The sequence below is a fragment of the Charadrius vociferus genome, unplaced genomic scaffold (assembly GCF_000708025.1).
Source record: "Charadrius vociferus isolate BGI_N301 unplaced genomic scaffold, ASM70802v2 scaffold114, whole genome shotgun sequence".
NCBI lineage: Eukaryota > Metazoa > Chordata > Aves > Charadriiformes > Charadriidae > Charadrius > Charadrius vociferus.
In genome coordinates, this window is record NW_009647949.1 from 161,373 (window position 1) to 183,078 (window position 21,706).

Below are 21,706 nucleotides of genomic sequence, written 5' to 3' on the forward strand. Positions count from 1 at the left end.
AAAGGGACTTTCAGCAGTGCTGGTGATGAGACACTCTAGTCATAGACCCTGAGAGGCAGATACTGTTGAGAGCTCCTGAATCCCTGGGTGGACCTGGCGTGATGAAGCCAGAAATGAAGGGAAGAAGTTCAGGTGAGTATACAAGTGTGTGCATCTATAGACTTCCATCTCCAAAATGGAAAATAAATTTACATCTTTCTTTTCAAAAGGGTAGCCATATGTGTCGCAGTTAAGAAAAAGATGCAGTATTTTGAAGAAGTGGGTTCTCTTAATACTTATTTTTCTGTTTGTATGTTAGGATGAGTGCAGAGCTGTCAGCTGTGTTGCAGGGAGAGATTTCTTTTTGTAAATCAATTCATTGCAAGCAAACCAAAATACTCAATCTGTCACCTGAGTAAGACGGGAAAGTAGGCGAGCGCTAGTCTTTGGGAACAGTCCAGTAAGGGGCCACTTAGACTGTAGGCGTGATATATTTTGAGAACTTCTAAAGTAAACCTCATTTTAAAGGCAGTAGTTTAGTTCTACAGCTCAACCAGCCCTGTTCACTCTAAATGAACTAAATGAACACCTGTGTAATACATGGTAGGGGGGAAATAAAGTGGTAGATGCTGAATTTGTAGCTCAGAGGATCGTCTTGTTTTGGAATGAGGAATGTGATGATACCAACTTCCCCCGCCAGTGGAATTCCTGTATGGAGGGAAGGGCCAGCGCTGCTTATCTCCTTGTTTAAAAGGGAGAGACATCTTTAAAAAAGTGAGACATCTGAGGGTGAGCCAGAACAAGAAGGGCTGCAGGGAGAGCCATGGTTCATGAGGAGATACGAGATGTTGCCTTTCCTAAAAATCTACTGCTATCCTATAGAGGCGGGGGGTTGGGATCATTTGTGTTTTGGGGGGTTTGAGGGTTTTTTGTTCCTCCTGCCCCTTTCTTTCCCTTAGCTGCCACCTATGTCCTTCTCAGCTCATGTCCTGGGAAAGAGAGACCTACTGTGACTGGCAGGCAGGACAGTTACCTTTTCCAAACTGTGTTAATTGTGGTAAGGAGTTTTTAAACTGGTTTACAAGATGCTTCAGAGTGGTCTCAGCCCAAAGCAACACTCCTCTGAAAGGCAGGAGACTTCTATGACTCAGGAAAACCATGTGCAAGCTGAAGCAGAACGCTATTACTGCTTTCACTTTTTAAGACTTGATAGCTCCATAGCACAGCAATGTTGTCTGGCAATTACTGTGTTCAAGATTTGCATTGTTTTTTAAATTGAATTTTGTTAACTTGAAGGTAGTATTTATTTCCTTGTGCTTTGTAGAACACAATACAGAAGAGGATTACTTAGCTCATGGAAACGGGCCAAGTTGTGAAGCAGTATCCCAACAGTTTTTCAGGCTTAACCACTCACTTCTGGTGCAGCTGTTCAGAGTGAAATCTCCTCGTTGCTGTGCAGGTGCTTGGTTTACAGTTTCACAAGTAGGGATGCAAAGAGCACATGCCAACAGCTGCTGAATTTTCATCTGCAGTGCAATTCATACTGTGCTTGTGCAGTAAGGAAGAACTGTTGTGTTTCGTGTCCACCGTACTCCTTTTTTTCTTTTTCTATTTTTTTTTTTTCCAAAGAAGTTAAACTTCAGCCTCACACATCACTTCTATTTGAACTATGTTAATGAAGGGGCCAGGGCTTTGTTCATAAAATGGAAAGAAAATTAATTTCCACATAAAGAGGAGTCTGTCTGCAACTGTTTGAAGATTTGCTCTTGTCTGTGCTGTCTCCATTCCAGTGCTAGAGCCTTAGCAGTTTCCCATTTAGCCATCGGTGACGATGACCCCTCTGTCACGTGTTTTTCTTTCACTGAATTGCATTCTTAATTTGGATGACTCTGTAGCTCTACCATCACCTCTGTCTTACATCACTATGTTACCATTATGGTAGCATCCTAGAAAGCACTGCTTGAGGCTCCAGGGATGTCAGTCGCTGCCACTCATTCCCTGCTGCCCTGCTCCACTGTCTCATGGCTCCACACCTGCTTGTAGCACCCTGCCAGTTGTGACACATCCCCTGCTCCTATCATCCTCACTCAGCTGGAGAGCTGGCAGACATTTGGGACCCTATGCTCTAATGACACTAAGCTCAAGGAAAGAAATGCAAAAAAAAAAAGGAAGTTCAAGCAGTGTCCCTGTTATCTTGGGCTGATGTATACCACTGCACTGCTGGGTGGTGGGTTTTGTTTTGGCTTTTTTGCAAGGCAAGTCAGTGTTAGAAATGGTTCTTCTACCACTGCAGTGCCGTTAGTTTAGTAAAACAACTTCAGTTGTTCCTGTGACAGACCAGCTGTGAGGACAACTGTCTGAATAACTTAAGAGATCTCATTAAACTTATCATGATCTTTCCTTAAGGGGGGAGTAGAGGGCACGTGTGTGCAAAATCCTAGCTTTTCTCTCTCACTATAACATAAGCTGAACATGGATAATTCTGATCACTCAAATGACAACTCTGCTCAGTCTAGAGCCAGGTAGTTAAGGTTCCTTTTTTTTCCTAGTCATTCTTTTGACAAACAATCTTTGTAAATAATAACAATGAAAAAACTTAAAAAAAAAACAAAACCACAAACAAAAACCCAAATGGTACCCTGCATTTAACAAATTGGCAAACTGCTGCTTTATGTAACTAAATGTAGATGCACACGTGAACACAGTCTAATAAACAATTTAAATGTTTATTTGAAAAATGTTAACAGTACAAATCAGCATGGGCAGACTGGGCCTACTTAGCAACAGTAAGCCAGTACTTTTGTAGAATTTTCTTTTGAGACTTCACATAGTACTGCTGGCACAGATACAAAATGCACACTGTTTACAAGTGCTAACAATTTTTATGAGTGGACCGGGCCATAAAAGTGTAAAGTGCTTGAAATATAAATCTGCCTTTTTAATTTTTGTTTTGCATATAAAAAAATGTCAAATTACTTGAGTCATGCAAGCGTTTGATAGTGATATTTTCCTTGCAAGGCACACTCAACCCTAAGAGACCTGAAACCAGGCTGGGCAGCTCTGTTTAGGCTTGCAGGCACAGCTGATGTTTGCAATACTCCTTTGTCCTTTTCTGAAGAATGCTATCTGGAGACTTCAAGACACCCTGAATTTCATCATCTCACTATTCAGGATAGCTGACCTGGTCTATCTATGGGCATGAAGGCAGCCAGCATCCTGTCCGAGATGTGGAAAAGTGACTTCACAGAAGTTAAAACCAATGGTAGCCCTCAGGGTGGAATGCTGTTTTATTTTGAAGCTTCTGAAAAGGCTGCATGTTTACGGAGAGGCACAGGGAAGTCAGCTTTGGGCCTCAGCCTGAGTGTCCCTTTACCAATTCATCAACTGACTTAGTTTTCTTAGTAGGAAACAAACAAGGTATTAAGATCAAGTGCCAAATTTCAGGTCAACTAACACTTTGTTTTTAAAAAAGAGTAACTCCAAAATAAACACAGTATTAAGTACATGCTTTCTCATCTAAATTATTTTTCCTGTCTGGAAGATCTGAAGGCAAGCTGATGGTAATCACAGGTACAAAGCTGACTTGATCCAGGAGAAGGATGCCCCTGAAAGGTAAGATTACCTGGCATTAGAAAACAACATACAAAACAATTCCGTGTTCTAAAAATTAGTTTTAGTCTTAAACTCACCAAACTTAGTTTATATCAACATACCAAGTGAGTATTACCCTCAAAATACCTCTTTCATGAAGCTAGAATGAAAAACTTGATGGAAAACTGTTTCCAAAATATACTAACTGTGGTTTCAGATGGGTCCCTTCACCCAGTTCCTACACCTGAAATATCGGCAGTGTAACCTCTATACGCTTAACTTCATAGCAGCCTAAAACGGTGTGCTGTCAGGAGTTAATTTGTCAGTCTCTTGCACCTAACTGTCTAAGACTAGCCTAAGCCTCTACTTTTGTAAGTGTACTGTGGAATGGCATTAAAGACTTGGGACAAGGTCCTGACTCACATCTGCCACTGTGTCATTCACCGAATGAGACCTTCTATTCATTCTTACTGGTTTACAATTGAATTAAACAAATTAAACTTTTACCACTTTTTACAGGACCACTTTACACAGGTGGCAAGAAAATTACTGTGTGGTTTTGGGGGATGGTTTTGTTTTGTGGGTTTTTGTGTTGTTTTTTGGTTTGTTTTTTTTTTTTTAAAGGAGGAGAGGGAAGGACCATCCTTCCAGTGTTACAGTTTCTTGCAATGTTCTGACAAGCTCTGCACAAGCCCCATGTTCTTGAACTGGAAGAGAAGTTACTGCAGGCTGGTTCCTCTGCTCTGTACTAAGCTCTGCCATGGAGAAGCCATCAGACACTTTCCTGAACAGTTTATCGGGTTTAGAATTTTTTTTCCTAGTTCTACATAGTTCAAAAAGTTTCACACACGGCAGCATTAAGCTACTTAGCTGCTGTGGGGGGTACAAACTCTTTCCTTGCTTTTTCTGCTCTAAAAGAGTTAGTTATAAGAAGTACTCCAATCTGACTTTGGGAAATGCCACAGGGAAGCGTGGTCTCTTTTGTCACTGCAGTTCCCAACCTTCCTGATTCTCCAACTCTCCATTTTTCTAGCTCTGGTGGATACATAAATTAACTGCATTCAGGGCCATTCAGAAGCACAGATGGTCATTTGCAGCTGAAGACATCATCTGTGTTTGTAGGTGATGAAGCATGCTACACTGTCAGTCACTTATCTGGAAAGAACGTACAGTTCCAAGGGCTAGGTATTCTAGAACTGCCTTGGGCTGATTTAATATGTACATGCTTGCCCGTTCCAGCATTAAATCTATCCTGATTTCTTAGCCTGCTTCTCTGAAAAATATTAATGCTACTGGTAACACACCAACTGAAAGAATAAAGCCATATACAGTCAATCAACTTTACTTATCACCTTTTGCCACCAATGCTAGCACCAATCGCTACGGCTTCTAAGCTGCCTATATAGGTAGCTCCTCCTTGGAGAATTCCCGTACCAATTTGCAAAGCCAAATTTGAGGCCTTTCATAACTACCATAACAACTTCAACACAGTAGGACTATTAAAAGGTTTAGAGCTGTTGGAATTGTTTAGCTCTAGCTTCTGCCCTCCTCTCTTGGAGCTATGTTAAAGGTGTCTCACAAAGCAGTCCTCAAAAGATTTAATAAAAATTTGGCAGTATGGCAGCCAAGGTAAAGACATTTCCAAGGAAAGATTGGCCCATGTTCCTCTGAAATGCGTATGTATCGAAACATCACTTGGAATGGAAAGTTACTGGCAGCCTTTGCACTGAATTGTTGCCATCATCTTCCTACAGAACGGGGCTGCTGCTTGAAAGATTTTTTTTTAGATAATATTTTGCCTTCATCAGAGGAAAAAAAAATAGCAAAATTTACTTACTTGTTTTCACAGGAAGGGAAAATCACCTTTAAGACTTTGAGAATAAGAGCTGCTCCAGCAACTCCAACTACAATGACCTCCATCAAACTAAAGAAGATCGGTAAAGATCGAAACCAGAACCTGCACAACCCTTTTCTCACGTCTTCCACCCACTGGCACATCACCTACAACCAAACAGGGAAAAATAAAAAGACAGGTTGCAAAACATAGCAAGTGCAGTTTTTGTGGCTAGTGATGAATCACATTACATGGTGGCAGTTTTAAATTTATGTATGCTTAAACATACATAAAAGCAGGATGGAATTGATTGGTGACTCAGACCTCTTTCTTTTGCTAAGAAGTCCGGAAGAAGGTGAAGGTTTAGTTCTCTGCTCATCCTAGCAGAGTTCCCTTAAAGGAAAGGCCGCTTTGGAAAATAAAGGACACTTGAAGAGAGCAGGTGCAGGGAGAGCCGTGTGGCCTCGGCACAGAGAAGCTATGATACCATGGCAGTGTACAGCAGGGAAAAGGTTATTGACAGCCCAGGAGAAGGGTAGCACCTTCTCTAGCCGATCTGTAACTTTCAGCCTACTATTTTGGCCCTCCTGCCTCAGCAGTGGGTTATAAACTGGTCCTTTAGGCCACAGAGGAGGCCATCAAGCCCATCCCTGCCTAATCTGGAACTGAAACTTCTTGAGCTGTTTACTGTGTTTTTTAGGGCAGGTGAGACCAATGGCCCATCTCCCAGAGGGGTAAGCACTTGCCTCTGAGCAGAGTCAGAAAAAAAAAAAAAAAGATTATTTAAAGCTAACAAAAATTTCAACTTTTTGTAAATGCTCAGCTTGGTATAATGTAAATACCGTAACTCACTGTCACAAAGTACCTGTGAGGTCAGACCAGTGAAGGATTTAGAAACCCAACTGATTCCTACTGGAGTTAAAAAGAAACAACAACAATTTCTCACTGCTAAGGGGTAATTCAGGAAGTTGGGTTTTTTTTTTAAATTTCCTAGAGTATATCTGTAAAAGTCTGTTCTTAGTGGTTGGCCGTGGGGATTTCTTACGCTTCTGTGGAAGTCAGTTACTGTCAGATACCTCACACAATATAAAATTCTGGTCTTTAACAAATATAAAGCAGCAAACCAGCACTCTGAAGCCAAAACTAGATTAAGTAAGAATGGCAATTCTCTCTTCCAGAAATGAGTTATTACATATTATGTTGCTTTTTTTCAAATTAACCATAAAGGACGAAAGACAAAGGTCCAGGAATGTTATATACCTTCTTACCATCTTTCAATGGATGTTGTGTTTGGTCTTTACATGAGGAAAACCCACTGTCTAAATCCTACCAATGCTGGGTTTGTTTGGTTTGTTCTGTAAACATCCTCAAAGGAGGAAAACATAATATTTGTATGTGTTTCTGTAAACAATACTAAAAACAGGGAAGCAAGTCTATTCTCTTAAACTGTAATACTGAAAAACCTTCAGCTCTATCTGCAGCATGTTAATGAAACTTTTCCTCCTACTAATGTCACCAAACTGTACGCATTTACTCTCTGGGGAAATAGGGAAAAATACAGAGGGAGGGAAAAAAAACTGCCTCTCCTGTTTAGACCAGTCTCTAAAGGTATATAGTAATAATTTAAAAAAAAAAAAAAAAAACAACCAAAACCAACCAACCAACCAAACTACCTTGTAAGAAGATGGAGGTTCTATCCTAAGAGGGGTCTCTGGTAACTTTCCAGGTAATGTCTCTTCATCTACTGTAGTTTCTACTTGCCGGATGAGGTACTGACTGGTAGTTTGCAGTGGATCTTGAATATCTGAAGAAGAAAAGCTAGATTTAGTGGGGGGCTTGCTTTTTATTTAACTCACTATTCAGGAAAACAAAGATATGCTGCATTTCCATACTTATGGTACAGTTCTCACGCATTTACAGCAAGAACACAGAAGACTGACTTTCTTTTTTTTCCACTTGCGTAGTGAACTTGATAAGAAGCAGAGGCAGTATTGCAGTGCAGCCCTTAGCTGTGCCCTTATCTGTAAATTGCAGCTCTTGCCAGATTAAAAGGTGATGAACTAGGTCAAAATACTCATCGCCTGTGAAATCCTTGAGAGTTTTTGATTAAACAAAACTGAAATAAGATTAAGGCGTCAAACAACATCTCTTGCTTTTAAGTTATTCAAGTTTAATAACATAAAACTATTCTCTGGTTTGGAAGTGACCCAGACAGGTATTTCCTCTCCAGTTTTCTCTTTCAGTCTCAGGAAAAAGGGGGAGCTTTAGAGAACTTTCCGTCATAGCACTGAGAGAGAAATTTATTCCTGGGAGATGTCCTGGTTGCAGATTTACAAGTACCAAGTACTTCAAAGGAGAACAGATTTGAAAACAAATAAACAAAATACCTAGAATGTACAAGAGTTGAACTTAGGTGTTTAAAAAAAAACCCCAAACCAAACCAGATAAAGCAAAACACTTTCCTGTTAATGAAGAAACTGTTTCACTATGTAAAACACAGGAATAACGATGTTCTTTCACCCTTGTAAAGCAATACATCAACTATGGATAAAAATATGTGACAGCTAAGAGATACCTTTTCCTGAGAGGTTGGGAAGTGTAAATAACATGTCGTTGTCCCTTGGGATGGAATACAGCATGCTCTCTTTCAAAGGGACAGTGTAGTTTGAATGTCTAAGTATTCTCAGGTCCTTTACTAAAATATCTACTTCTGTCACTTCGCCATTAAGATTTAGACATAAGGATGTTATAACATGAATTAGTATTCTTTGTTTTTTTACTTACCACACTTCTATACACTATACCACATCAGAAAATAAGCTGAACAGACTGAGTCCCTCTCTCCCTGCACAAGCATGTGGTAGTCACTCCATGGGCCTTTAACCAAGCCTTACACAGCTCATTACAATCCTCCTTCAAGGAGGCATTTTAGGGCATGGGAAACTCAAGTACATAGCAAAAAAGCAGTTGAAAACATTGAAAGTGTGGCAGAGGCAAGACCGACACCTCTGCTTTTGCAGTAACGTTGCTTTTTTCAACAACTGAAAGAATTGTTTTCTTCTTCCTCTTCCAGTGATGCACTGGACCCATTTCATTTCATGATCACTGCAGGCATCATCTATATAGAACACATTCAGCATAACTCCTACTAACATCACTAGCTGCATTGGGAGGCCAAGAACTGACTGAAATACAGAGTGTTTGTGACTATAACTGCTACATAGAAATAGAACTACAAATGAGGAACGCAGCATGTGATCCAGTTCCAGTCATGCTTTCAGAGCCATAGGCCAACCAACAGTCTCCTTTTGCTTCAAACATGCACAGAACAATGCAATGAAACAGATGATCGTTACTGTCAACTGATAACTAATGAGAAAGATTGAAAGCCTTTGACTTCAAGGAGCAATTAAGGAAACAGCTTTCTGGTTGTTCTTACCAGACCCCTATGAAAATCTGAAGTGAATCGTGATGTCTAGTTTGAGATCTGAAATACAATACTATTGGGTAACAACCAAATCAAACCAGGATATATTAGCCTACTAACAGTGGGATAAATGCCTCATTAGAAAAGCTTTAAACCTTTCAGTGGGATTTTTCATTAACAGAGTAAAATCTTGCCACAATGCAGATCCCTGTAAAAAATACTACATGCTGAGCATGCAATTAATTAAGGATTAATGGTATTATCATCATTCTCCTTTAAAAAAATACAGACATCAGTACATAAGGCAGCTTAAAAAGAGCCTGGCTACGTGTAAGATGCAGACGTACTCAAACAAAAAAATTCAACATTTTTGCAGACTTCAGCAGCTGTATCTTCTCTCCAGAACCTCTCTTGGTTGGAGAAATAACTATACCTTACAGGTGATTTTGAGAACTCAGTTCTGCACATTTCAGTCTCAGCTAGAATTGTATAACCCCTCACATTCACTGCTATGTGTGCAAATACAGTCAGAATTAGGCTTTTTTTTTTTCCTGTTCATCTCAAAATCCATGTTCATTATCAAGGTTTTTATTCAATGAATTGTTTATCTTACATGCAGAATGTTCTGAGGCTAAGCTCTCAGGTGTTGTGGGCTTTTGCAACAAGCCCACCTGCCATAATAGTTTGCTGCTGTAAGCTGTTCCCCATGCTACATGCTTGAAACATTTTGTTAGCTTGGAATAAACAATGGGGAAAACCTCAGGACGAGCCCATGCCCCTTTTATTAATTTTGTAAATGAAGTATTGCTTGCGAGTCTGCTTGCATAAGTGCATGTGTTGAAAAGAGCATGTTACAGAGTTAATGATATCCAACACTAATTATTAAAATAAGAATAGAAGCATTAAAACTTGAAGTCTCCTCATAAAACACCCTCCCTACTATACAGGCGACTTAGGTTGGTACTATCTCCCTCAGTACTGTGCTAGCTAGAATTAGATTATATACTTTGTGCTCTAACCACCAGCAAGGTACTTGTAAACCTTTTAATCCTTGCTAACTACTTGCCTCTCCTAAATTAAAAAGAAGCAGAGTGTTGGGGGGGGTTTTTTGTGGTTTTTTTTTTTTTTTTTTACCTGTTTTCCATCAATTTCTGTCACTTCTTCCTGAATGACAATCAGCCGCAAATCAGAACTGGATGCCAAAGGCCACTCATGAACCATGATACGAACACTGACGGTTCCCAGGCGCTGCTGATCCGGTAAGTTGTCCAAGTTTCCGTTCTCCACTGTTAACACACAACGTCACAGTTTTCAAAGACAAACCACCCCAACCAGAAAGCAGTATACAACCATGGGGCAAACAGTTGCATCCTTGACATAGATGCCCTTGCGCATGTAGCATCTGAATGGAAAGTCATTACAACTACAGAGGACCACTAGCATCAAACCAGAGACGCTTGAACAATTGTACAAAAGTCTGCAAGATGCTGATGTCCTTAACACTTCCATAAACTGCTTTTATAAACAGTAGTAATCTGGGCAACAGGTAAAACAGATGCCATGATTTTTTACCAGTACCAGTATATCACCAACTCAGAGCAGGTCTCATGATATAACACAGCAGACAACAGTGCTGTATGATCCCCAGACTGAGGGAGCTTGCAAACAACATTGCATCCCTGCCTTTGTGGTTTGCATTTAAGCACTCTAAGCAGCATTCTTTGGCTTCACTATTGCTGTATTCTTATTTTAGTTGTCCAAAGGAGTTCAAAAGAGTAATGCCACAGCCCAGCCAGCCACCTGTGTAAACATCTGGATTCACACAACATTCCCCTTCCCCTCAATACAGAAACAAATAAGCTCTTTCCCAGGCAGCGGCATACGCTACGCAACATGAGTGTCAGTTCCCTCATACATGTTTTCTCTGTCCTCCCTGCCCTGTTTTCACATGTGACCGTAACACCTCAATCTTTCTTCCTACCCAAAAGCTTTCAGCTATTTCAACAACTTAATATTCCACAAGTACAGAGAGAACTGCCTTTCTACCCTTGGTGTTTTTGCATAGAGTCAATATCATTTTCCCAGCTACCATGCTTCTAGGACAGGTGAGGGCACGCTAGAACTGAAGTGCTGCAGAAGTGCAAGAGTGGAGGTGACAGATCTCTGCAGCATGCAAGATAGCACAGTACATGAACTGGGACTGAACTGGCCCCTGTTTCTAAGCCACCAGCGCTGTGTCACTTGCAGTGCTGAGCCTGAGAGGCATCTTTCCCCTCTGTTAACAGGTAACAAGCATCTCGATATTCCTTCAGCATTTTCAAACATCTATTGTTAATGATGCAGTAAGTAAATAGTATAAACATGACTTTACAGATAACAGAGAGAGGCACTGTGCTGAGGACTCAGATCCAAACACAGAGATAAGAGTTCCAGGTTCCTTAGCTCCCAGGTCAAATCAGTATTTTTCTCACTGTTTCAGATTCACGTTCGTAATTGTAGTCACTGCAAGCTATATAACTATGACTTGGAAAATTAATAGGAACTACAGTGGAGTGCTTGGTATCTCTCAGAAATAGTCAATAAAATCACATCTGTTTTTCTGGAGTCAATGATCTTCCAGGTAAATGATATTTTGCCATGTTTTTCTACCTGAGAACAGAAAAAAATAAAAGCAATAGGAACATAACTATCCCAGAAAGACAGAAATTAATTACTGCTCTCCTCTCCAGAAAACAAATATCATCAAATTAATAATTGATCATGCTTGGGAAGGAAAGGTTCAAGAAACAAGGTCATGGCTCAGAGAAGCAATTTAGAAAAAGCATTAGTACTTTCAAAGTAAATGTCTGATTGTAAGAAGAGGATGACTTCAGAAACCAAGCTGGAGACAGACTGCACCTGATCCATCAAGACATCATTCTGAATACACAAAAGCTTAAATCAAATGAGCATAATGGCTCTTGTTTAATTAATTATACAGTATGCTCTTTGTATCTCAAAAAATCAGTACTTTCTGTTCTTTTACAAAAGGTGTAGCATTGAATCAGTGGGAAAAATAGCGGTTTCAAGACAATTTGAAGTCATTAACCACTGCAGGACACTAGCAAAACTGCAGTATTTGTGCTGTAATATCCTATCCAGCAGAAACTTCTTTGTCCAATGGACACAAAAATGAGATAATTAAAAGATCTTCCTAACAATAATTCATATTTTTGTTATTGAATCTCTTTTTGGACAGATGCCAACCAACCTAGGGACACAGCCATTAGCAGGGTGGAGTTGCATCCTTCTGTTTACATTGTCTAGCTTGTAGTGCAAAACATTCTTTTGAGAAGACAGGCAGAGTTGGGATTTCAGATTAGCCCATTCACATATAAGCATGTGAATGTGACTTGAGAACAAGGCAGTAAGATTTGGTTTTCCACCCATTTTAGTAGCAAAATTATCCTACCTTGGGAAATTATTTGCTTCTACAATGCTCAGGTTTGCAGAATACAAGAACATGTGGTCATTGTAAACTTTGGTTACTAAATAACAGGGAAGCCAAATACCCCACGGGGAAAAAGAGAAGGAAGAAGAGAGAATACTCACATATTACTGTTCGACATGTTATGTGGGCAACCCCGCTTTTCATAGGAAAATCATTCAGATATACCTGTCCGTTAACATAGGTGATATTAAAAACAACCTGAAAGACAGAGAGACAGAATGAGTGCATGCGTGGTTCCTGGTCCTATGCTACAATTCTGCTCTCAGAGGAACACACTTCATACTGCCTGACGTCAGACAAAACAGTATATTTGCATCCACATGCAGACTTTGTTTCACTGCATATTAATTCACTGAATAAATAGAAAAACTAGACAAACCTGTCCTTTGTGAAATTCTCCACTGGTTTTCAACATCATAACATTGACTCTGATCGTTTCCTGGAAAACAACAGTGAGAAGAGATATAAGGTTCTGAGGAAACACATAAGCCACTGCAGGCCACAGGCAGCTTTCACACACTGTCCTGACAGAATGACAACCTACAATCCCCAGAGCACATTCCCAGGCTTTCTATCCAGCACACAGAAGAAAGAGGAACATGCTTCCTTGTTTAATGTAAGAGTTGGGGTTTTCCCCCCTCTCTTTAATAAAGAGGATTGATGAAAAAAGAATGACAGCTGCATCCCCTTATGTATGAAGGTGGTTCTTTTTTAAATATAATAAAATAATAATAATCAAGCTAAATTCTCAGGAGAACTTGTTTCACATGGATATAATGGAAAAGAAGTCTCTCTTATTAGCTGAAAAATAATAGACAATACAAATTAAAAATCAGATCCTCTGTAAAAGTTTTTTTAAGAGCTCCACTTAGTCTTCACAGTGAAGTACCATTTAATAGATGTTAGCCTATACTAAAGAACACTCGGTTTTGTCAGTGTCAGCAGTAACCGTATTTCTTTGGTTATCATTCCCAAATTATGCCACATGGGATACCTCCAAACTCACAGCTAATGGGGATTTGCTTCCTTCTTTCAAAATGCTAACTGCTGTAATTTATTGACTCACTCACTCTGTTGTCTCTTTTCCCCCTTGTAATTTTAGGAGCTCTTTTGCAGATGGGACCTTAAACCTCCCAGGCCGTTGCCTGACAAAACCTACATAAAAAAGCCGAACCTCTCTTGGACATAGCTAAACATAATGATTGCCACACTGCTTTCCTGAGTCACCTCTTCAAAAATAAAGTTAAGCTCCCTATTTGCATTTTGGGAGCCTTACACGATTCTAATCCATTCCATTTTCCCCTGGAAAACTTCTCCGTACCTTCAGCATCTTCTTTAGCTCTTGTGTTTGAGTCACTGTTTCACAACAGCTAAAAAGTGAGTTATGTTTCAATAAAAAGTTGAACTTGCTCAGAATTTAAAATAAACAAATAAAAATGTAAATACATAAAAAGGATTTTCGTTTGGGATTTTTATAAGACACTCAATTTTCGGCCAGAAAATACTTGAAATATACATTACCTAGCATAATATAGTCCCAATTCAAGAACAGAGAGCTTCTAAAGTGTGACTATAATATAAAAATAATCCTTAAAACAACAGGTGGTAATCAGTACATGCAGATAGCCAGGACTGCCAAAAACTGAAAAACAACATCCAGATCTGATTCAGCAGAAATCTGGCATCATGAGAGGCATAATGTAAAACCTAATACAGATAACCTTTTGGTTGGAAATGACTTGTCATTGATGCTTCAGATGCACTTGTCAAATTGGTAGGAAAACTCTCTGGCCACTGAGACCAAAGAGAAATCTCTTTCTTGATGGTCCTTCTAGGAAACAGGTGTTTATACTGACTTTTCTTTAAGTCTTCAATCCTAGCTGTTCAAAGTAAATGAAAATCACCAATACAGTTAGAGAATTAGAAGCCTATAACTGAAAATATAAACCAAATTAATAATATATCATAGGATATAATCTATTCTGTCATCCTGTAATTTCCTCAAAATTTCTTTTTTCTCTGCCAAACTTTTCGTTCTTTTAACTCTAGCATTCAGAACTGTACGTCTTTTACACCCTCAAACTGTTTAACAGATTACCAAAACCTTCTGTCATTACTTCCAAGGTTTTTCTGTTTTCTGGGAATTCAAAGGGCACAAGAGATGGATTTTCCAGGCAGTCTTAATAGTCCTTCGGTTTTTAAGCCTCAAATGAAATTTGAGTTCTTTTACACAGAAAGTATTTTGCAATCTTTTTTCAACATCTACAAAGTGACTCACTGAGATTACAGGAAAAAGGAAATAACTGATAGCCTGTGACTGCTGAAAGACAGGAAAATCCCCTCTACTTTTTTTTTTTAAATCAAATGCTTTATTTGAAAATGAAGGGCATGGGGCAAGATAAGTATGCTCAACAATTGAGCATTAAATCTACGAAGTGAGCTATATACACAATGATTCGTTTTCTTCAAAACAGCCGTCAATTCTGTTGACGTAGTATCCACAAGCAATGTCATGAATTGCGGTACACACTTAAAACTTGCACATGAAGAGCATATTACGTGTTTGAGAAATTAAAATATTTCAGTGGCTCACTTCCATTCTGTCAAAGTTACAAAAAAACCAGATCCTAGCTTGCAGACAAGTAAGACGGCTTAACTGCTTGCTGCCTCTGCCACTAAGAGAGTGTAGATCTCTCTCACACATCACACTTAGCTCTCATTTATACCAAGTCAGTGAGCCAATGTATCTCATTAAATTGGCAGGAAAACTTTCCCTTTTTTGCCAGGCTATTTTTCTGCCAGTTGAACAAGCAAGGAAGAGCCAGACAAGCACAAGAGATGCAAGAACACAGCTGGGAGGAGGGAGCCAGGCTACGTGTTCTGATGGCCACAGGCTGTTGGATTAGCTCTGCTTGCACCATCCGCCTGTCCTCGCAGTGTCTCCTTAGGAGATGCCCCTCCTCACTATCATCTCAGGAGACAGTGATGCATCTCCCGAGTGGCACAGGTTCATAAAGCCACTCAATAACTTAGAGCAATGATTAATACTCCACTACAGCAGCTACACCATGACCTTTGCAATTTTGTGTTCACAAGCAACGGCGAACTCATATTCTTGCCATTCCTGTGACCAGTCTGTTCGCATCTGCATCCAACAAATTCTGCTAATAACTTCCCATGTTCTGTACATCCATTCTCCTGAGTTGTCATATGTTCTTGTTTTGCCTCTGTGCTAAGCAGTCTCACAAGACTTGATGACAGTCTTGCTAAGAAACATTTCAACCATATCTCAAAGTTTTGGTGCTAAAAAATACTCAGTTTTCAATTGTTCTTGCTCCAAATGTTCCTGAGCTGATAAAGAAACACCTTGAAGACCAACTTGTCCAGAGTCAGAATCAACTATATCAATGTTATTCCAAACAGCTCTTAAAGCTCTCCAGTGATGTTCAAAAATTTCCCACTCTCCTCAACTATTTACTCTAGTACTCACCTACCTTTAACATTAAAAGTTTTCCTAACGTCTAACCTGAGGCTTCCTTGCTGCAATTTAGGAACAGGTTGTTTATTACTATTTATTACTATTCATAATGTCTTCCCATGGAACATAACAGTCCTCTAACTCAGTCTTCCTGATTTTATGCCAATGTTCCCAGCTCCCATAGTCCTTCCTTGGAGGCGAGTTCCTCACTGCTGTCTTCCCATGGCTACTCACGGGTCTTTCCTGCAGTGCCGCACCCAAAACTCAACGGCTCCTGTTGTGGCCAACCATCCTGACCCTACACAGCCCATACCAAAATCTGCACGAGGACAAAAAACACAAGATGCGTGTCAAACACAATGAAAAGCCAGGCAGGAGGGGTGGGGGAAAGAGGAAGGGACTACTGCAGGCAGCTCACAGGAGAGCAGACCACCATCCCAGCTGACCCACTTTCATCCACAGCAGGGAATGGGTGATGCACAGCATCGCCCCTATTAACACAACCCTGGCTGGTACCCTCTTTGATATCTGCTCATGAATAAGTGCTTGAGAGCCATAGGTTGTTAATGCTTGCTAAACTGGGAGGAAAACAGACTGGGCAAGACAACAACTCTTGTACCATGCTTTCATGATGAAACCCCTGGCCTGACAAGCCATACTTGCTAGAAAGTCCTCCGGTGATAACTCAAATACCCATCTTTCCAGTCCTACAGGTGAAGACTCACAGACTTCTGAAACATCCTTTAATTTCAACAGAGAAAATACTTTGTTATGTTACCATAATAAAACCCACCACTTAGGGGAAAGGGAAAAAAAAAAAAAAAAAAAAGAAATGTTTTATAGATAAGTCTTACAGCTATACACTTCAGTACTAAGAAAAGCAAATAACCTCACAGCACTTATTTTGCGTATCAAAAGCATAGTAAACCAATCCTGTAGTAACAAAGTCACTGAGAGCAGGACACGGGTAATCCATAATACTGCACTGTCAAGTTCTGTGAGTATAAAACTTGTTTGTATAACTTACAATACGCTTTTCAGCATTAACAATATCATGAAAGTGCACATGAATTTCAGGTAGTCCTGTAATTTAAAAGGTCTTGAATTAACTGGAATATTTGAGAAACCTGCACTTTGTCAGAGTCAGAACCAAAGGACATCCCCAAGAAGCAATTCATGTCCCTAGGAATCAGGTTGTGCTTTCAGCTTACCATTGACACCCGTTCCATCACTCACAGCACCTTATCCTTTCCTGTGCTAGTGAATGCCTTCGCATAAAACCTCCAATTTACACTAAAAACGGCCCCATCATTCTTAATGCTGTTATAGGATGTAGATGTTTCCCCTGAGTTTTCCTATGATTTCTCATCACTGTTTTAGTGCTCCAGCAGTGACACTGACAGTGGTAATGGCCACAGTACCTGTGGAGAGGACAGCACTTCTACCACAGATGTATGTCATTCTGTTCCAGGACAGCTAGGCAACAGCTGTAAGTGTGGTGACACACATCACAGTGAACTAGTGATTTTCTGTGAACTTGAATCAATAGACATAACCAGGTAGTGGTAATTTTCAAATCCTTTCTCTTTCATCATGTGCTGCAAGAGAACCCAGGAGTGTTAACTGGAGCAGTGTAATCGCAGTAGCAGCAGAAGAGCAAGATGGGGAAAAGATGGCCACCAAGAATATAAAGCATCTAGCATAATTTAAAAGGGAATATTAATTAATTATTAAAGACTCCCCATACCAAAGCCACACAAAGCTACAGAGAACATTTCACCCAATCTTAACCTTTTATGAAAAATGCCACACAAGACAAAGCTATTGCGCCTAATCATGCAGGAACTCCAAACAGATTTGATTACAGAATCACAGGAAAACTTCTTCCAGGGGCAGCGGGTACCTGACGGGGTACACCGTTCAGTTTCTCCCAGTACATGGAAACTGTTAAGTCCTACACAACGGCATTAGTCACCCACATCTACATTCAGCCGCCAGCAGCCAACCCACTTAAAAGGACAGCTGTGCCCTATTGAGGCTCTCCGAACAAGGCTCTTTCTGCACTAGAAGGCCTGTGGGAAGCGGAGCGGGCAGCACTAGGAACAGATGGCATAGTGCCTTGCAAGATGGCCAGCTGTACAGAGACTTGGAAGACAGACAACCCCCTTGCAGCAATTACGCAGGCACTACTGGGATATCCTGTTTGCAATAGGAAAATATAAAGTCCAGTGAAGGTTGCCCAACAGATAAGAAATAGACAAAATAACTCTGTTTCTAAATTTGAAAAGAGATTATGGGGGGAAAAGTGTTCAAACAGACAAACAAATCTACCACCCAAACTCATACTATTTGAGCCCTGGCACTCACATGGACAACTGGTTCCAAGTAGTGCAACTGTATATTTGCAATCCCAGGCTCTGTGATCTGTGCTTCTTCATAATTCTTTCATCAGACTCAAAACAGATCTATGCCATAGGATGACTCTTAACTGCAATCAGGCATAACTGAGTTAAGAAATAATGATGGTACAAGTCTGTCATGATAAGTTGGACTCGACAAGTTTGCAGGATGATAATTAGTCCCTCACATTTTACAAAATTTTAGTAAAAAATCTGCTCCAATAAGGTTTGGTATTATTAAACTGCATGACAATATTCGGGGTAGGATAATGAAATCCAGTATTTGCTTAAGTAAATAAAGTTGAACTATTTTTGTTAATACAAAAATCTAACATGATGCTTTTGCTTTACTTTTATTTTCTGAACAAGCACACTTATATTCCTTCCTTGCTTTGTGATGATTCTTAGTATAATATTGCTTAGCCTTTCATTTGCCCTACATATTTTGTGAGAATTAATCGCCTTTGCTTTCTCCCTATTAAATCAACTCATATATTTAATATTTTATCAGGAGTTTTAAAGGTGAACATTTAGCTTCACATCACTGGGACATGGTTGCATCACACCGCTTTATTTAATCAAATATACATGGAGAGATGATGTCAGATCTTTCGAGCATAAAGTTCAGAGCATGTGCCAGGCTGTTAACAGAGAAACTGGCATGAAGTGATGAAAGAAACATTTCAGCTATTTCATTTCACTATTGACAAGTTTCTACTTTGATTAAAATACATTACACCCACTGCATGCGTACTCAAATGATTGATGTAGTGAAGATTACTATCTTCTGTTGTGGAATAATCCATCTACACAGAGGTTTCTTGCAGCCAACAATAAATCTGAAAACAATGTTTTTCAGGCAACTGAACTAAAAAAAAAAAAGTCTGGTAGGCAAGTATGCCATTTAGAAAGAACACTGCTGCTAAACCTAAATTATCAAGAGGTAAACAGAGTAAGCAAACAACACAGCATCAGCATTCAGTCTACCATGCTTTTAGCCAGTTCCCATCAGCACATTAAAAAAAATACTCCAAAACACAAAACCTAATTCTTGACTTTGCACCAGAAAAACACGTTACTTTAATGCGAAGGTCAGTTGTCTTATTGCATCATTCCCTGTCTTTTTTCTCTTTTAAAACTTTTTCTAATATCAATCAATCTGTAATCCAGTTTTGGTCATCCAAATTTCAGGAGGAGAAAGAAAAATCAAAACACACATGCAAGTGTTTAAAAAAAAAAAGTTCCAGATTTCAAAACAGCTTATTTAAGAAATTACAAGTATTGCACAACAATGGAGGCGTACACATTCCAGAGCTGAACAAAAGCATTTCAGCCTTACAAATCTTTATTCAAATGTTTCAAGGTTTACTCAGTCCTTCCATTACAGTTTCCTGTAACATCATGGCCATCAACTTGGAGGTAAGCTTCAATACCATGTACAAGAATTACAAAATGTGAAGCTATCAGTTGTATGCTGCCAGTGGGCTCACAGAATTGCGGAGGGCACAGCCATATCCAGTCAAAGAAAAGCTGAACATGTTGATCCTGCCTGCTTCCATCCAGTCTGCAGTCCCAAGCCATACTGAGGAAAGATCACAATTACTCTGACCCCATCGCCCACTGTCATTAAGCTCGTGGCTTCTGAAGCCAACCTGACAGCGTGGCATTCCCACTCTGCCTATTTCCATTGCCTAGGCACTTCCACTCCTATCAGGCCACCATTAACCAGCTCATGCTCAAAACCCAGCACTTGTACTCAAAACTTTCTGAAGATCAATTGTTCCTTCTACATTAAATATGACCCTGTATGGACAAAAACAAATAGTGCAGGAAAAAACATGAGCTTTTACTTTTTTAAGTTTGAGATTTAAAAAAAAAAAAACTAAAGTAAAAATATATACTTTTTGACTCATAAAAGAGCTTTTCTGCATATACTCATGCCACCACACCAGTATAAAGCTAAAGAAGTGCAGACACTTCCCACCAGCAAAAATGGAGCTGACAGACCACCTAAGCAGTATGGCACAAATGGACAAACTCAACCCCACAAACAGCACAGCTATGCCCATGAGGCATTACACCCCAGTTACTAAGTCAAGCCCTGTTAGCACTCCAGAACGTACATATGCTATTTCTGACCCCAGCCTGGCTTCCATGGGACCACTCCGGCTCCCCTGGGCCGTGCTCACTCGCGCTTTCAGATCCAAAGATAGCATGCACAGATGTGCCTCCACATCTTGTATAATTGCCAGCTGTGACAAACAACTTTAATGCTATTAAGTTGAAGTTTTGGTGCGAAAGTGTGATGGTTTCCAGGTGGACGGTAAGTGAGAGCATAGGTCTATATTCCATTGTCACTTTACGTGTCTTTTAGCAAATTCAAGCTAGCACTCCCCTTCTCAGAGGGACAAGCAACCTACCTGAGGACTGAGCTCTCTCTGCCCTCTTTACTGCACCTGACTTCAAGCACTCATGCACTTTTACAGGTGTCTGAAGATCTAGAGCCCCACTTTGAAACCAGAGCGAAGCAGATCTCTCTTCAAATGCTCATATAGAGAAGCCAAAAGCAGGAAGTAAGCCCAGGAATTCTGCTTCGCACCACAGGATGTGCCAGTGCAGGGCCTCTGTCGGGCTTTCTTGGAAAGGTTTTACTTACATTAAAAAAAACAACAACCAACCACAAAACAAACAACCCAAACCCAACCCTCTGGAGGAAAAAAAAAATCCATAATAAATTTACTCACATGACAGCAACTACACATTAGCTAGACAAGTGACTACAAACCCAACACAGCTCTTGCCTCTTTGCAATCTCACACTTTGGAGTTCATGATTACAACAATTAGAGGATGTATTTAGTCATGATTCAAGTACAGACAGAAGTACCCAGTTCTCTTCGGGAATTCCAGAGGTGAAAGCCCACTGGTGCCATAGCACTGAGGTCTCCTAAGTAGTAGACAAAAAAATTCCTTCCACTATTAAAAAAGCCCACCAAATTTATTTTGAAACTAATCTTACCAAGATACAGCATAAGGTACTGAAATAGAAAAAGAGACAGCACGATGCCCTGTAATACACCAATACACCAAACTCCTTTTCTTGGTTCAAGACTACAGAAATCACTGGGAGCAAACACAGACCTACCACACTGCGTACGTCTGTAGCACCGAACCACCACGATGCAGGCAGACAAGTATAAAAAAACAATACAAATACAGCTACATTGCATAGAAGTAACTTTCTTCCCCCTCCTCCCCCCCCCAACCTGTCAGCTGTTTATTTCAGCATATCAAATCCTATACAAATTAATCATTCAAGGGAGGGGGGAAACACTGCATGCACGGTAACCGACGCCTAATTTTGTCTTTTTGTACCATTTTTTGTACGTTTTAGACCAAAACCTACTTGAGCGGCAGGACACACACTCCAAGCAAGGGTAATACACCTTCGGCTGCCAAGCTCTACAGCCGGAAAAAAAAACCCCAAAACCACAAAACCCCCTCACACC

At 40.1% G+C, this 21,706-nt stretch overlaps 1 protein-coding gene across 1 annotated transcript; it reads right to left on the bottom strand.

Annotated features, from left to right (window-relative positions):
* Positions 1 to 3,325: 3,325 nt before the first annotated feature.
* Positions 3,326 to 12,757, bottom strand: GINM1 (glycoprotein integral membrane 1). Its single transcript, XM_009883286.1, has 7 exons — positions 12,701 to 12,757; positions 12,423 to 12,519; positions 9,954 to 10,117; positions 7,980 to 8,124; positions 7,078 to 7,208; positions 5,408 to 5,571; positions 3,326 to 3,584 (listed from the first exon to the last, which is right to left on the bottom strand). The coding sequence occupies exons 1-7, from the start codon at positions 12,737 to 12,739 to the stop codon at positions 3,476 to 3,478; spliced, it is 849 nt and encodes a 282-aa protein (XP_009881588.1). The 5' UTR covers positions 12,740 to 12,757; the 3' UTR covers positions 3,326 to 3,475.
* Between the last annotated feature and the right edge of the window lie 8,949 nt (positions 12,758 to 21,706).

Bases quoted from the DNA above. Each gene is read 5' to 3' on its own strand.
- GINM1 (XM_009883286.1), bottom strand. From the start codon at position 12,739: ATGATGTTGAAAACCAGTGGAGAATTTCACAAAGGACAG. The intron at 10,118-12,422 runs GTGAGTATTCTC...GTGTGTTAACAG, and splicing joins AACATGTCGAACAGTAATAT to TGGAGAACGGAAACTTGGAC. The intron at 7,209-7,979 runs GTATCTCTTAGC...TTTCTTCTTCAG, and splicing joins TCCCAACCTCTCAGGAAAAG to ATATTCAAGATCCACTGCAA.